Here is a 16,058-nt window from a genome sequence, read left to right as displayed (position 1 = left end):
ATAATGTAGAACAACACAAGAATGAAGGATTAAATTGAGGCAAAGAAGTTAGTGGAGAAAAGAGGGAAAGAGATGAGAGGGAAGAGGTGTTTTAAAAGAGTTATCGGGCCGGGCGCGGTGGCTCAAGCCTGTAATCCCAGCACTTTGGGAGGCCGAGACGGGCGGATCACGAAGTCAGGAGATCGAGACCATCCTGGCTCACACGGTGAAACCCCGTCTCTACTAAAAAATACAAAAAACTAGCCGGGTGAGGTGGCGGGCGCCTGTAGTCCCAGCTACTCCAGAGGCTGAGGCAGGAGAATGGCCTAAACCCGGGAGGCGGAGCTTGCAGTGAGCTAAGATCCGGCCACTGCACTCCAGCCCGGGCGACAGAGCCAGACTCCGTCTCAAAAAAAAAAGACTTATCATGGAAGAAGAAAATTTCAAAAATAGGGATTGATCAATGGCATCAAAATAGTTCAACATCCTTGAATAATCAATATCCTTCCTGTTAGAATAAACAAATCTGGCAATTAAAAAGCCACTGGACCCTGGGCAACATGGGGAAACCCTGTCTCTACTAAAATACAACAAATTAGCTGGGTGTGGTGGCAGGCACCTGTATTAGAGCTGTCCCAGCTCTCAGGAGGCTGAGGCACAAGAATCGCTTGAACCTGGGAGGTGGAGGTTGCAGTGAGCCAAGATCCCACCACCGCACTCCAGCCTGGGATACAGAGCAAGACTCTTGTCACCAAAAAAAAAAAAAAAAAAAAAGTCACCAAGAACTTTAAGGACACTTTAGAGAGAAAAACCTTTAAGACCGAATGAGAATTGAGGAAATGACGTAATGGAATGTAGATATTTCAAAATACTTGAGAAGAAAGAAAGACGACTGGCAGCTTTAAAAGATAGCAAGTGTGACGTATAGCTTTTATTGGATAAAGTGATGGCACACTTTAAGTATATTTCAGAGTTAAAGTTATTTTGCCAGAAAACTATGCTATTTTAAGAATACAGACAGGGCGCAGTGGCTCACACCTGTAATTGCAACACTTTGGGAGGCTGAGGTGGGAGGATCACATGAGCTCAGGAGTTTGAGACCAGCCTGGGGAACACAGTGAGAACCCCCACCTCTAAATAAACAAATAAATAAATAAAATATTAGAATGTAATGCAATCAATCTAAGACATATACTTAGAGACACATATTCAGATTGCTGAGAATAGTACACACACAGATGTCCGAGTCATCCTAGGCTTCATTTTCTCATGCATAATTAATCAATTAGGGTTCTTGTGAATAGATATATGAAAAATCAACATTGTTAGCATTTTATAAAATGTATTCAGTTGTCTTTATTATTTTAATGAAATAACGTCTTTGAACAGAGACTTCACAAAAGATATTTTCACTTGGATTTACAGCATTTAAAAGTAATTTAGAATTACAGCAACTATGATACTTAAAGGAAAAAAATTAAACAAAAATTAGGATCAGAAGGAAAAACAAAAAGCCAAATTAAGAATTTTATCTTTTTCGTGTACTTTGAAAGACAGGTTAATTACTACTTCCTTAACAGTGAAACTCAGGAAGAATAAAACTAGTTAGGTTACAAAAGGCTAATTAGCATTTCTATGTATTTTATCAAGGGCATTTGAAACTTACATGGCAGTATGTCCTTGTATCTGTTCTTTTTAACATTTTCTTCTTTTTCTCCAGTGGCTGTGGGATATATCTTTTCTGTTCTATATTTGGTAGACAATCTTCTTAACCGCTTAAAATACAAAAAATAAAAATTAAAGTTTAGAGAAACAGTGATTTTTAAAATTTTTAATGAAATCTGGTGACCCCAATTCCTCACAACTCATTTTCCTGTCTCTGAGCTCTTAATTTTCCCATCCCTTAATAATTAACTCCAAGGATAATTTCTTTTATAGCATAAGAGGAAACATAAGATTCATATTTATTTCACATGAGCAGCAAAGAGGGAAAACAGAATAAAAGTAATATAATTTAAAGATATCATTAATAAGCTGAGTCAGAATATTTAACTCAGTCTTTAACATATTCGAGAAATTTCGGTATTTTAACTAAGGGTCACAATAACAAGTTCTAAAATCATGCCTAAAAGAATTATGTACAGGTTTCTTTATTTCTTCTCTCAATAAACCATGAGCACGCACCCATGATGTGCCAGGCTTTCTCCCAAGGCATAAGCTAATAATTACGTACAAGACACTGCAAAACAAAGTTCTTTCATATTGAATTGGAAATGTCCAACAAAGACCAATTCTGCTTATTCACTGCATTACAGAAGTAGTTTGTGGGTTAGTGACAAATTCTTACCACATATGGCAGTAGGGATGTTCTTTGGGCTGGAATATTTCTGTGTGTCAGTAATACACTTCCTGCTTTCAGAAGCACTGAAAGTCAGTATTGTGAATTGTTTAAATTCTACACAACTACATTCCTGAAATTTAATTTCAAAGGAACTTTCTTTCAGGCCTCAAGACATATTGAAAGCATTCTGGTTTTACCATTCAACAAATTATTAAATACAAATAAAATGAAAAATAAGTCTGGTAAAATTTAACTTTCTACTTTATTTTTGCTACTTGTGATGCTGATATTTAAGGAACTGAAACTATCTATAAACCTTTTCTTTTTCTTTGAAAAACTACTAAATTTTGTCATCACAATACTAGAGACCTACAATAGGTATACATTTTTTTCTTTATGATGAAGATTATTAGAATCTTACTCTGCACTGGCACAATGTCAAAGTAAAATTCCCCACATTTATGATGCTATTTCTTGTGATTTCCTGTGGTAATAGAGTTCTCCAAATACATACGTGTGTCAGAGGAAAAACTGTATTCAAAAGTAAGTGGGGGCTGAGCATGGTGGCTCACACTTGTAATCCTAGCACTTTGGGAGGCCAAAGTGGGAGGACTGCTTGAAGCCAGGAGTTCAAGACCAGCCTGCTTGACAATGCAAGACCCTGTCTCTATAAAAACTAAAAAAAAAAAAAAAAAAAAAAGGTAAATTGGTTATTGATGAGAGTACGGGAAATCAGAACTACAATACAATGTTGGTAGAAAACAACATATTAGCCCAACCAACCCCTAAGGAGGATAATTTGGTAATTACAAATGCACCCCTCAATCCAAGAAGTGTTACTTCTATAACTTTGTCCTCCAGATAAAAATGGGACACACATGAAATGATTTATCTTCAAAGTTACATGCCACAGCACTTTTTTTGTTTGTTTGTTTGTTTTGAGACAGGATCTCGCTCTGTTGCCCAGGCTGGAATGCAGTGGTGCGATCTCGGCTCACTGCAACCTCTGCTTCCAGGGTTCAAGTGATTCTTCTGCCTCAGCCTCCTGAGTAGCTAGAATTACAGATGCGTGCCACCAGGCCCAGCTAATTTTTGTATTTTTAGTAGAGACAGGGTTTCACTATGTTGTCCAGGCTGGTCTTGAACTCCTGACCTTAGGTGATCCACCCGCCTCAGTCTTCCAAAGTGCTGAGATTACAGGTGTGAGTCATGCGCCCAACCACTGCAACACTGTCAGTAATAGCAAAAAAACTACAAACGATCAAAGAAACCTCTTAATAAAAGACTGGCTAAATGTTTTATTCATACCATCAAATATGAGAGAGCTAAAAAACAAATGAGTTAGCTTTTTATATATAGTGAGATGACAATATCTGAAAAATACATATTGAGTATAAATGTAAAAAGCAGGAAACATAATAGTGTATATTATATTATATATACAGTGTAGTATGTATATATGTAATACTACTACTATTGGTGTTAAAAAGAAATAAAAACATATTTGTATTTGCTTGTACATATGCATGTATCATCTCTGGAAGAAAAACTATTAACAAAGGATGTGTCTATGAGGAAGGGAAATGGGTACCTAAGGGAAACAGATGGGAATTGGACATTACTATATGTCTTTTCATAGCTTTTGGATTGTATGACCGTATTGCCTGTTCAAAAAATTGAACGTAAATAAAAAAGGAAAGTAGAAAAGATTGTTTATGATGTTGTTACTCCATATTAACGAAGATCTTCATGGTTATTTATATACACATCTTGCATATTTAATTAAAACTTTTGTATTTTCTCTGCTCAAAGATTAAGTATCTGAAAAGATGTATTTTTAGATATTTATAGTATCCGTGCACTTCAAAATATTATATTTGAATCTGACTTACAGAAGGATATCAACTTAAATAGTTGCAGAAACACAGAGGGAAAAGGAATATATCTTAGGTCAATGTCGGTGAGAAAAAATATAAGTACAAAGAGTGGTTGAGTTTAATTATAAAATGTGAACGTACCTCAGGAATGCCTGGTACAATCACTCTAAGCTTTTCTTTTTCATTCATTCATTCATTCATTCATTCACTCACTCATTCACAGACGGGGTCTCACTCTGTTGTCTAAACTGAAATGCAGTGGCATGATCATGGCTCACCACAGCTTCAAACTCCCATGTTCAAATGATCCTCCTGGCTCAGCCACCAAAGTAGCTGGAACCACAGGCTCATGTCACCAGGCCCAGCTAATTATTATTTTTTTTTTTGTAGGGTGGGGTCTCCCCATGTATGTTGCAGAGGCTGGTCTCAAACTCCTGAGCTCCAGCAATCCTCCTGCCTCAACGTCCCAAAGTGCTGGGGAATACAAGTGTGAGCCACCATGCCCGGCCCACTCCAAACTTTTCTTCTTTTACATGACAAATTATGTTATTGAGAAATGTGCAAAACAAAACTTTCATGTGAAATGACTTTACATTTCTCAGACAATGAACCTTGAGAACTTTTGTGTCCAAATACTTATCTAAGTTTGGATTTTCATTTATCTAGTTTTCTTAAAGCCTAGCACACCATTTCTTAAAATGCTTTCTATATTAAAGTTTAAAATGGAGAATGCTCTATTAAAACAAGAATCTATAAAAGTAGTGTTCTTTGTAATTTTCATGCCCATCAGAGATAAAAAAGCGGTCCGTAAAGCAAGTAAAAACTTTGTTTTGTACTTTAAAAAGGTATCTTCAAGTTGGAACTTATTTCCCACCAAAAAATGTCAGTTTTATAGTAAGCTACATAAATTAAAATTCTGGATCTGGTATTTTCTTAGCTGTGTGACAATTAACATATTTAACCTTCTCTGTATCTCACCTATAAAACAGAGATAATAACCTTCACTCAGCAAAAGGTCTGGTACATAAAATGGCTCAATAAATGTTAACTGTTATTATTGAACTAATTACTGGAACTATTTAAATGTTGTTACTTCAGATTTATTTCTTTAAAACCTTTCCTAGATCAAAGATCAGAAAGAGTTGCGTATTCCAGTCAATTTATCTGCCTGAAATTGCAAAGCAGTTTGTCAAATTTGAGTGTGCTTCAGAATCACCTGGAGTACCACATTGCTAGGCCTCACCCCTAAAGCTTCAGATTCAGTAGGTCTGACGTGGTAATTGCCTGATAATTTGCCTTTTTTAAAAAAAATCCCATGATAATCCTCTTTCCGTGTCTTTGTGTATGCTTTTTCTTTGCTTCTTGGTGGTCTCCCCACTTGCACATCTCCAAATCTTACTTATCTTTTAATTTTAAACCCTAGCTCCTACAGAGTTTCTGATGCCCTTCATCCAGACATAATCTACCCCTCTGAATTCTTTTACCTTTATATGTACTCTTAGAACACTTATATTTCTTACTCTTTTTTTTTTTTTTTTTATATACTTTAAGTTCTAGGGTACATGTGCATAACGTGCAGGTTTGTTACATATGTTATTTCTTACTCTTATGATAAATACATAAAGAGAATATTTCTTATTTACCCTGTTAAACTATAAACTCTGCGGGTACAAAATTACTGCCAGATTAAGATCTGATTTGACCTAGAGCAGGTTTTTTTTTTTTTTTTTTTGAGACGGAGTCTCGCTCTGTTGCCCAGACTGGAGTGCCGTAGTGCGATCTCCGCTCACTGCAAGCTCTGCCTCCTCCCGGGTTCACGCCATTCTCCTGCCTCAGACTCCCTAGAAGCTGGGACTATAGGTGCCCGCCACCACGCCCGGCTAAATTTTTTTGTATTTTTAGTAGACATGGGGTCTCACTGTGTTCGCCAGGATGGTCTCGATCTCCTGACCTCGTGATCTGCCTGCCTCGGCCTCCCAAAGTGCTGAGATGACAAGCGTGAGCCACCACGCCAGGGCTTTTTTTTTTTTTTAAACACATCAACATTAATGTCTAAATAGTTCTTGAATAGAAGTAGCACCAAAGTTCATTTAAACTCTATGAAACAGAAAGTATCCACACAATTTCATTTTAACTTCCTGACCACTATTATATTGCCTCTGATGAAGCTATTACTAGGAAAGAAACAGAAAAAAATTCTGTATTATTGAGAAACATGATATAATATACTAAGAAACCTTATTCATAGACTGTATGAGAACAGCACTAAACACTAATAATTTATTATGTAATATAATTATTTCATATAATCCTAAAGCAAGAAATAATTTTTAATCATTTACTGTATTAACTGGGCAAAAATATAGCTAAATGATATCTGTATTAAGTTATAAGTACCCACCAACCCTTTATCATGTGTGACTTTTTTTTAAAAAGCTAAGCAAACAAATCCTTTAAGAAAGACATTTGCAATTAAGTCTACCCTAAAGATCTTCTTTGAGATAGGGTCTCACTCTGTTGCCCAGGCTGGAATGCAGTGGTGCAATCACAGCTCACTGCAGCCTTAAACTCCTGGGCTCAGGTGATTGTTCCACCTCAGCGTCCCTCAGTGAGTAGCTGGAACTACAGGCATGCACCACCACGCCTGGTTAACTGTTCGTATTTTTTGTAGAGACAGGGTGTCGCCATGTTGTCCAGCCTGGTCTCAAACTCCTGGACCGAAGCAATCTGCCCACCTTAGCCTTCCAAAGTGCTGGGATTACAAGTCATAAGCTACTGTGCCAGCCTACCCCAGAGGTCTTTAAAAAGTCACATAAATGAATTCCAAAAATAACTGCACTCCTTTATTACCGTTCTAATAAGTCAAGTCTGACCATTTTAGTCCCACATTTAAAAACTCTCCTATGTGTCTATCACCTCTAACATAAACTACCAAATGTTTAATTATAAGATATGTTGAATGCTGCCTGTCCAATTTTCTAGCCTCTTTTTATAATGCTCTTATTAGAGTTTGATGCTTCAGTCATACGGAATTACTCACCACCACTACTACTAGCACTAACCCTCCACTTCTTAAACATCAAAGTTGCACAATTTTTGCTCTAACTGGTGAGCAGGGCTCTGGTTAAAGTGTTACTTCCTTTATGAAGGCTTCCTTGAACCTTCCCTCCTTTACTGCTCCTCAGCCCTCTGCAATGAGTCCATAATACATTGTTCTATTGTCACTTAAAAGTATTTCATAAGTATTTCAGTACTTGTCTGTCTTGTCCACTAATCTATAAAACTGAAGGCAGAGATTAGACTACCTTATTGGACTTGATAGACCAATAGCTAATGCAAAGCAAAACTCTCATTACAAATTGAAGAATTATTTATTGAGCCTTCTCAGACACGTCAGAGAAACATTTTTAATACTTAGAATTGTTGAGCAAACAAAATTCAAGTTTAATATTCACTTTGCTTTAAACAGTTTTTATTTTATTTCTTAAAACACTAAATTTGTATTCCCCTAATCCTAAATCGATAAATGGATTCTCAAAAGCCTCCAAAATCACATGCAATGTGACTTTAAGATATCCATTTGTGTGTCAAGATTCAAGTTCTTAAAAGGGTGGAACAATTCATTGTTCATCTAAGCTCCTGAGAATGTTTAAAGTTTGTTAAATCTCTCCAGAGTCAAAGAGCTGTCTATTGGCCTGTCCACTGGATGTGTAATGGGCATCACAAACATGCTCAAATAGCACCACCATTCAACAGTAGTTCAAGCCAAAAATCTAACATTCATCCTTGATTTGTTCTTTTATCTTGCTCTTCTCCCCATCAGCAAATCTTGTTAGCAAAAATATAGCTAATTCTCTTCATATCCACTGAACAGTCTTTGAAGTGAAAATACGTTTACACAGACAAGTGTTAAATTAATTTGTTGGCTGGATTTTAAATCAGGACAATTAAGAAAACAATAAATTAACACAAAAAGAAACAGCACTAAAATGGAAATTAAGCTAACTAAAATTCCTTTTGGAATAAGATGTGATATATAGAAATTAAATATCAAAGTTGATCTCTCATGCTCTGTTATTAGACCACACACCACTGCCCCAAACACAGTAGAGTTTCAGCTGGGTGCGGTGGCTCATGCCTGTAATCCCAGAACTTTGGGAGGCCAAGGCCGGTAGATCACGAGATCAGGAGTTCGAGACCATCCTGGCCAACATGGTGAAACCCCATCTCTTCTAAAAATACAAAAATTAGCTGGGCATGGTGGCATGTTCCTGTAATCCAAGCTACTCAGGAGGCTGAGGTAGGAGAATCGCTTAAACCAGGGAGGCCTGACGTTGTAGTGGGCTGAGATCACGCCACTGCACTCCAGCCTGGTGACAGAATGAGACTCCATCTCAAAAACAAAAACAACAACAACAACAAAACACAGTATGAGTTTCATAAGACACAACTTCTAGTAAATATGCACATAAGAATATACAAATATTAAAACTATACCTTGTATAGTAAATAAAAATGGAAATTACTTTAAGCTTAAGAGTTATATTGTGGCAAAACATCAAGGCTACCTAACCCATAAAATCATACTCCTTTTACCTAATTGCTCCAGAAAATTTCTGAGGCAGTTACTGGAGAATTCATCTGAATTTTAAAAGGTAGCAGGTTTGGGACATAGTTCGCATTCAATAACCACTGTTAAATAAATAAATTCATCTGACTTTATATTTAAAAATTTTAACTGTCCTCAGTCAGAAAAACCACACCATCTTAATAGTATTAATTTTACCCTACAAGGTGCATGATAACCCAACCAAAATTTCTTAAAACCCCAAATACAAATTAATAGCAGCATACAATAAAATCAGAGTATAACTTCAGCCAAAGTAACACTACACTGTCTCAAAGTAACACTGTATTATCACTGTTCTCTCTCTAACTTTACAAACACATTTATATAAAAATATGCATATGGGCCAGGCATAGTGGCTAACAGCCTGTAATCCCAGCACTTTAGGAGGCCAAGGTGGGCAGATCACTTGAGGTCAGGAGCTCAAGACCAGCCTGGCCAACATGGTGAAACCCAATCTCTACTAAAAAATACAAAAATTAGCCGAGCCTGGTGGCGTGTGCCCATAGTCCCAGCTACTCAGGAGGCTGAGGTTGCAGTGAGTTGAGATCGCACCACGGCACTCCAGCATGGGCAACACAGCTCTACCTCAAAAAAAAAGAAAAAACACACATCACTAACAATAATGGTTATAAGCAGCTAAAATAACCGAAGGGTCTTTCAACTACACAACTGCAATGTCTACCTTTAGTTGCAAAATATGCAACTCTGCCTATCAAAATTCATCTTCCTATCTTTGCTCACTGTTCACCCACTGCTGTATAACAGACTAATTCTCTCCATTTTTTTTCAGAAATGCATGGCTATGCCTCCTCATTTGAAGCTAACTCAGGATTGATAATAAAGAAAGTAACTTTGAAGTAAACAGGGCCAGTCTTATGAGTCTTGGGATAATAAAATGATTCCGTGCTTTGCTCATGTCAAAATCAATGCTTTACTTATTCCCCTAATTGTCTGCTAAGCAAACTCCCTGCTTTCTACTAGCCCAATACAGAAATCATCTTCATGAAATTTTTCCTGATAGTAGTACTGGCATACAGGCCCATCATCTCTCTATCTACTTTATATATACCTCATCTCTAGCTACTTTATATACACCTCTTATCTAGAACATATCCCACTGTACAGCAATTATTTAGATATGCACATATGCCATCCCTGATAGAACATGAACTCCCTGATTTAGACCATATCTTCTATTAGTACTAGCTACTATCAGCATAACCCCATAACAAATAGTAGAGAGTAAATAAACTGTTTAGGTCTTCTATGTAAATCAGAATTGACCAATATACTTAAGAATATATTGCTTACACTTCATTTCTACTTCACAATAGGGCAGCTTTAAGTCAGAGAAGCTGGGGTTCAATTCCTAGGTTCCATCAACTACTAGCAAAGGAGATCTCTCCAATATAGCTAGACACTCTTCCCTGAATGCGTGTAGCAATAGTCTTTAATTTTGAGAATGTTTTTAAATAAAACCTTGTACTACAGACTTTATGTTTTAAAATAATAAATATGGCAAATCATAAACTAAATGAAAAAAATGTAATAAAAAAACAAGGCTGTTCTTTTTCTTTTGCATAGCCTAGACAATAAGCAAATGATTTTTTTTTATTCTCTCCTGTCCCTTGGTGAGAAAATACAAACTTATAATGTAAGTTTACCCTTTCCCTATCCTGAAAGTATATTTTTATGGAAATAAAAGTAGAACCCCACTTGAACTAGGAGGACAGTAAAATTAAAATTTTGTCATATACATTAATTTTATTGAAATGAAGATATCCAATACAATAAATGAAAGTGTTCCAGGTTTGATTATTTTTGTTTTAACTCACAAGGCCCTCACTTTCTTTTACCCATTTCCTCATCATCCGTTATCTAATGTCCCTCTATATATTTAACTTAGCAATTGCTGGTTCCACTGATGTTCCGCCAATCCCAATTTCAAATACTTTGTCCCTACAGTAAATTAGCCTAAAACTCCCAAATCTAGATATTAAAAGTATGACTCCCGACTATGTCTTCCTTCATCTGGTTATGCATCCTGACTCTGATTTAAGAAAACACAATCACTATAGTCCCACTTAGTCTTCATAGGGGCATACTCTGCCAAACCCAGACTCCCAAAGTACTACAAAGCAATCCATCACTAATCTCATTATCTCATACTATATAATAAAAACATACAGTAGGCCGGGTGCAGTGGCTCATGCCTGTAATCCCAGCACTTTAGGGCCGAGGTGGGCAGATCACCTGAGGTCAGGAGTTTGAGACCAGCTTGGCCAAGGTGGTGAAACCCCGTCTCTACTAAAAACACAAAATTAGCTGGGTGTGGTGATGTGCACCTGTAATCCCAGCTACTTGGGAGGCTGAGGGAGGAGAATCGCTTGAACCCAGGAGGCAGAGGTTGCAGTGAGCCGAGATTGCACCACTGCACTCCAGCCTGGGCAACAGAGTGAGACTCTGTCTCAATAAATAAATAAAATAAAATAAAATAAAATACAGTAAAATTGAGAATATTAAGTTCCAGTGTTAACATATTAAGCCACAATTACATCAATTCTTTTTTACCTCCAATTACAAAAATAAAACAAAGACTCCCAAATTAGTAGCAGAGGTTCAGAATTCACACTTCTCTCTGCAAAAACAAATATAGTACAGGAAAAGAGTCACTTGTGTAGTTTAAGAGAGCTCAATACTTATTTACCACTATATGGAAAATATTATTTTTTGCAAGGCCAGAGACTGCCACAATGCTGTGGTTAGCTGACCAAACTTTCTAAAGAGAAACTACACTTCCTGGTGAACCACTAACTCCTGAACCCTCTGAAAATTTCATTTTTTTCCTTTATTACCCTACTGAAATTACTTTTAGCAAGTCACCAATAATCTCCAACACGCATCAAAATCTTAATAGCTTCAGTTCCTATGAAGTATTTCATATAGATGATTCAACAGACACAATTTTACATTCCTATATGACTTAGCAATCCACTCGAATCATTGTGATGGCTACTATCAAAAAACCAAAGTAGGCTGGGCACAGTGGCTCACACCTATAACCCAAGCACTTTGGGAGGCCAAGGCAGGAGGATCACTTGTGTCACTTGAGTTCAAGACCAGTCTGGGCAACACAGCAAAACTTCATCTCTATTTAGAAAAAAGAAAAGGCAGAATAACAGGTATTGGCAAGGATATGGAGAAAGTGGAACCCTTGTGCTCTGCTGTGAAATGTAAAATGGTGCAATTACTATAGGAAACAACAGTATGGTGGTTCCTCAAAAAGTAAAAGTAGAATTACCATATGATTCAGCAATTCCACTTTTGAGTATACACCCCAAAGAACGGAAAGCAGGGTCTCGATCAGATATTTGTACAACCATGTTCATAGCAGCAGCATTCACAATAGCCAAAAGGTGGAAGCAACCCTAAGTGTCATGCAATGGGCAAATGGATAAACAAAATCTAGTATATACATACAATGCAGTATTATTCAACCCTTTAAAAAGGAAGATTTGGACGCATACTACAACATGGATGAACCTTGGGGACATTATGCTAACTGAAATACACCGGTCACAAAAAGACAGTATTTTATAATCCTAATTATATGAGGCACCTAGAATTGTCAAATCCATACAGACAGAAAGTGTAATAGAATGGTGCTAGGGGTTGGAAGAAGGAGGAGAATGAATTTGGAATAAAGAGGGTGGTTTAATGGGAACAGAGTTTTAGCTTTCCAAGATGAGAAGAGTTCTAGAGATCGGTTATACAACAATGTGAATGTACTCAACACTATTTAACTGTACACTTAAAAAATGGCTTAGATGATAGGTTTTATGTTACATGTATTTTACCACAATTTAAAAAAAAATTTTAAAGGGAAAGAAACCCTCTGTAGTTGTTTGTACAGAATTAAATGTCCTATCCAGTATCAAAAAGAACAGCTAGCTGCAGGCAAGCGCCGTTCAAGTATCTCAGATTACCAGGTCACACAATATTCATATAACATTGGACAGCTCTGACCTATTCATGAATTAACTGTTATGATATTCCCAAAAAATATTTTTAAGTTTGCTGACACATTGGATTCAGATATTTATAATAAAAGAACTTCCTCTTCAGACTCAATTATCACTTTTATGATGACGGCTGGCTTCACATTAACTTCACCTAATCTATCCTATGCCCAGGGACTGTTTTAGGTGCTAGTGATACAGAGGTGAATAGGACAAAATCCCTGCTCTAATGAGGCATATATTCCAAAAACATGTCCTAGTCATATAGTACTTATCATTCCTGCCTTTTTATACCTATCATGTTTACACGTTTTATCCCATCACTACCAATGCTGCCACCACCCAAGATTATAATTCACTGCCTCACAGACCATAATCTACTTCTTTTTCTTCCCCCACAGAGCCTAGTGTCTTCCAAATACATTCAATAAAGCAGGGCAGGTCTGCTAGACATAATAGGCATTGATAACCCATTCAGAACATCACACAGTCAGTGAATTGGCACCCTGTTTTCACATTCAGTTCATTAAGTTTATGGAATATAATTTATAAAATTAGAGAGCATAAACTTCAAATCCTATTTGAAATTTAACATCTGTTGTTTACCATCCTATTGACATGAAGGTAATGAAAAACTGAAGTGTAATTTAAAATAATTTACCTAAAGTAGTATCTCCTCGTCCTAAATAACATACCTAAAGACACTTACTTTTTGATTCACTTCTTTATTATATCACCTACAATGTTACCAAGGAAAGCTGTCAATCTTCCACCATCAAGGGAAAATGGGCACAATAAAGGGGTCAGATAATACACACATGTAAAAAACTCAACATATCAAGTGATCCAACATATCATACTCAGAGCTATGATTTATTACAGCTAAAGGATACAAAGTGAAAGCAGCAAAGAGAAAGCCACAAGAGGCAAAGTCCAGAAGAAACTAGGCACATGCTTTCAAAAATCCTCTTCTAATGAAATTACACAGGACCCTCTTAATTCCTGCAGAAATAAGTTGTGACAACATGTGTGAAACGTTGTCCACAAGGGAAGAGCATTAGAAATAAAGTGCCCATGGCTTTTATTGGAGGCTGGTTACACAGGCACTCTGCCTAACAATATACCAAAATTCCAGACTCCCAGAAAAAAAAATATATGTTCAACATAAACCATATTATCTTTTATTTTTGTTTTTCAGAGACAGAGTCTTGTTCTGCCACCCGTGCTGGAGTGCAGTGGCATGAACATGGCTCACTGCAACTTCACACCAATGGACTCAAGTTATCTTCCCGCCTCAGCTTCCCAAGTAGCTAAGACTACATAGGTGCACACCATGACATCTGGCTAATTTTAAAAATATTTTGTGGAGACGAGGTCTTACTATGTGGCCCAGGCTGGCCTCAAGGAATCCTCCTGCCTCAGCCTCCCAAAGGGCTGAGACAACACGATTGAGCCACTGGGCCCAGCCCATAAACCACATTGTTTGTACAATTTGGGCACAGTGAACCACTCTTATCAGGGGATAATGGAAATTCTCCCAAAAGTCTGAGTTCCCAGACACCAGCCAAGGGATAACATTGTAAGCAGGCCTTTCTAAGGATAGTAGTCTTAGGCCTGCTATATCACTCTTTTCTGCATACAGGTATAAAATGAAAAAGTAAAACTTTCTCCCCTCCACATCTGTTTCCTTTTAGGTAACCAGTTATGTAAAGTCTTCTTACTAATAGCTATTTTAGGTTGTTTCACAAAAATTGTTGCATACTTGGACATACTATTTTATGCACATATGCAAGTATTTTTACGGAAAGATCCCTAAACTTGACGTGCTGGGTCAAAGAGTACATACATTTATCAATTCTACTAGAAGTGGCCAAACTGCCTTCCAAAATAGGCTTCACCAGCTTACCCTCCCCTTAACGGACCTAGAAACACTAGTTTTCTATATCCTTACCAATATTTGCTATTCTCAGTTTTTTTTTTTTTTGAAATGGGAGTCTTGCTCTGTTGCCCAGGCTGGAGTGCAGTGACATGATCTCGGCTGACTACAACCTCTACCTCATAGGTTCAAGTGATTCTCCTGCCTCAGCCTCCCAAGTAGCTGGGATTACAGGCGCCCGCCACCAGGCCCAGCTAATTTTTATATTTTTAGTAGAGATGGGGTTTCACCATGTTGGCCAGGCTGGTCTCAAACTCCTGAGCTCAGGGTGATCTGCCTGCCTCAGCCTCCCAAAGTGCTAGAATTACAGGTACGAACCACCACACCCAGTCGCTATTCTCAATTTCTGAATTATCATCAATTTTTGAGTTTTCATCAAATTTGGTAGCTACTCCCCCAACAGTTAACAATGATTAACTTCAATTTTTCTGATTATTGGCGAGGTTGATGATTTTTTTTCCTGTGTTCAGCACTTAATTGCATTTTTCTTCTGGTAATTATCATACCACATTCTCATGTTTCTACTGAAATGTTCTTTTAATTGATATATAGAAGCTCATCTTAAAAATCCTTTCTATAAAGCCTTGTATGACCCTTCTAACAGTATGTGACTTTTCCCTTTTAAGATTCCTAATTGCACAGTGTGAATATACCTAATGCCACATAACTGTACACTTAAATGATAAATGTTCTGTATTAATACATTTTATCACAATAAAAAAAGATGTAAAAAAAATCTGTCACTCAATCTTAAGAACAAGTAAAAAGCTAAACAAACTGAAAAATCAACAACTTTTCTCAGATCCTTAAGAGAAGTCACAGGTCAAACAGCTGCCCCCAAACTGGAGAGACAGAAGGTGAATACAGAGAATCACAAGTAATCATAGCAGAAACACTCACACAACAAACCTCCATAAGAAACCTGAACTGTAATTGATGAATTGCTAGAGGCATAGTGGGAACGACTATGAGGGTTAAAATCTCCAGGGGAGGCTGGGTGCAGTGGCTCATACTTGTAATCCAAGTACTTTGGGAGGTGGAAGCGAGAGGACCTCTTGAGCCCCGGGTTTCGAGACCAGCCTAGGCAAGCACAGTGAGACCCCACCTCTACAAAAAATTTAAAAATAGCTAGGTGTGGTAGCTACATCTGTAGTCCCAGCTACCAGGGAGGCTGAGGTGGGAGGATCACATGAGGCCAGGGGTTGAGGCTGAAGTGTGCCAAGGTTGTGCCACTGCATTCTAGCCTGGACAACAGCGAGACCAGCTCTAAACAAAC

General features: G+C 37.4%; 1 protein-coding gene across 4 annotated transcripts in view; it reads right to left on the bottom strand.

The window, feature by feature from the left end:
- PTPN12 (protein tyrosine phosphatase non-receptor type 12) overlaps nucleotides 1–16,058 on the bottom strand; it is a 105,910-nt gene that overhangs the window by 70,881 nt on the left and 18,971 nt on the right. For 3 of the 4 annotated variants that reach the window (XM_010386289.2, XM_010386290.2, XM_030932740.1), the window contains exon 2: nucleotides 1,646–1,754. In XM_010386289.2, the coding sequence (XP_010384591.1) occupies nucleotides 1,646–1,754 (109 nt within the window). Of the gene's footprint in view, nucleotides 1–1,645; nucleotides 1,755–2,834; nucleotides 2,859–16,058 lie in introns of those variants that run through there. The other variant, XM_030932739.1, reaches the window with a different exon arrangement.

The sequence above is a fragment of the Rhinopithecus roxellana genome, chromosome 6 (genome assembly GCF_007565055.1).
Source record: "Rhinopithecus roxellana isolate Shanxi Qingling chromosome 6, ASM756505v1, whole genome shotgun sequence".
Taxonomy (NCBI): Eukaryota; Metazoa; Chordata; class Mammalia; order Primates; family Cercopithecidae; genus Rhinopithecus; species Rhinopithecus roxellana.
This window is presented reverse-complemented; position numbering and strand designations above follow the sequence as displayed.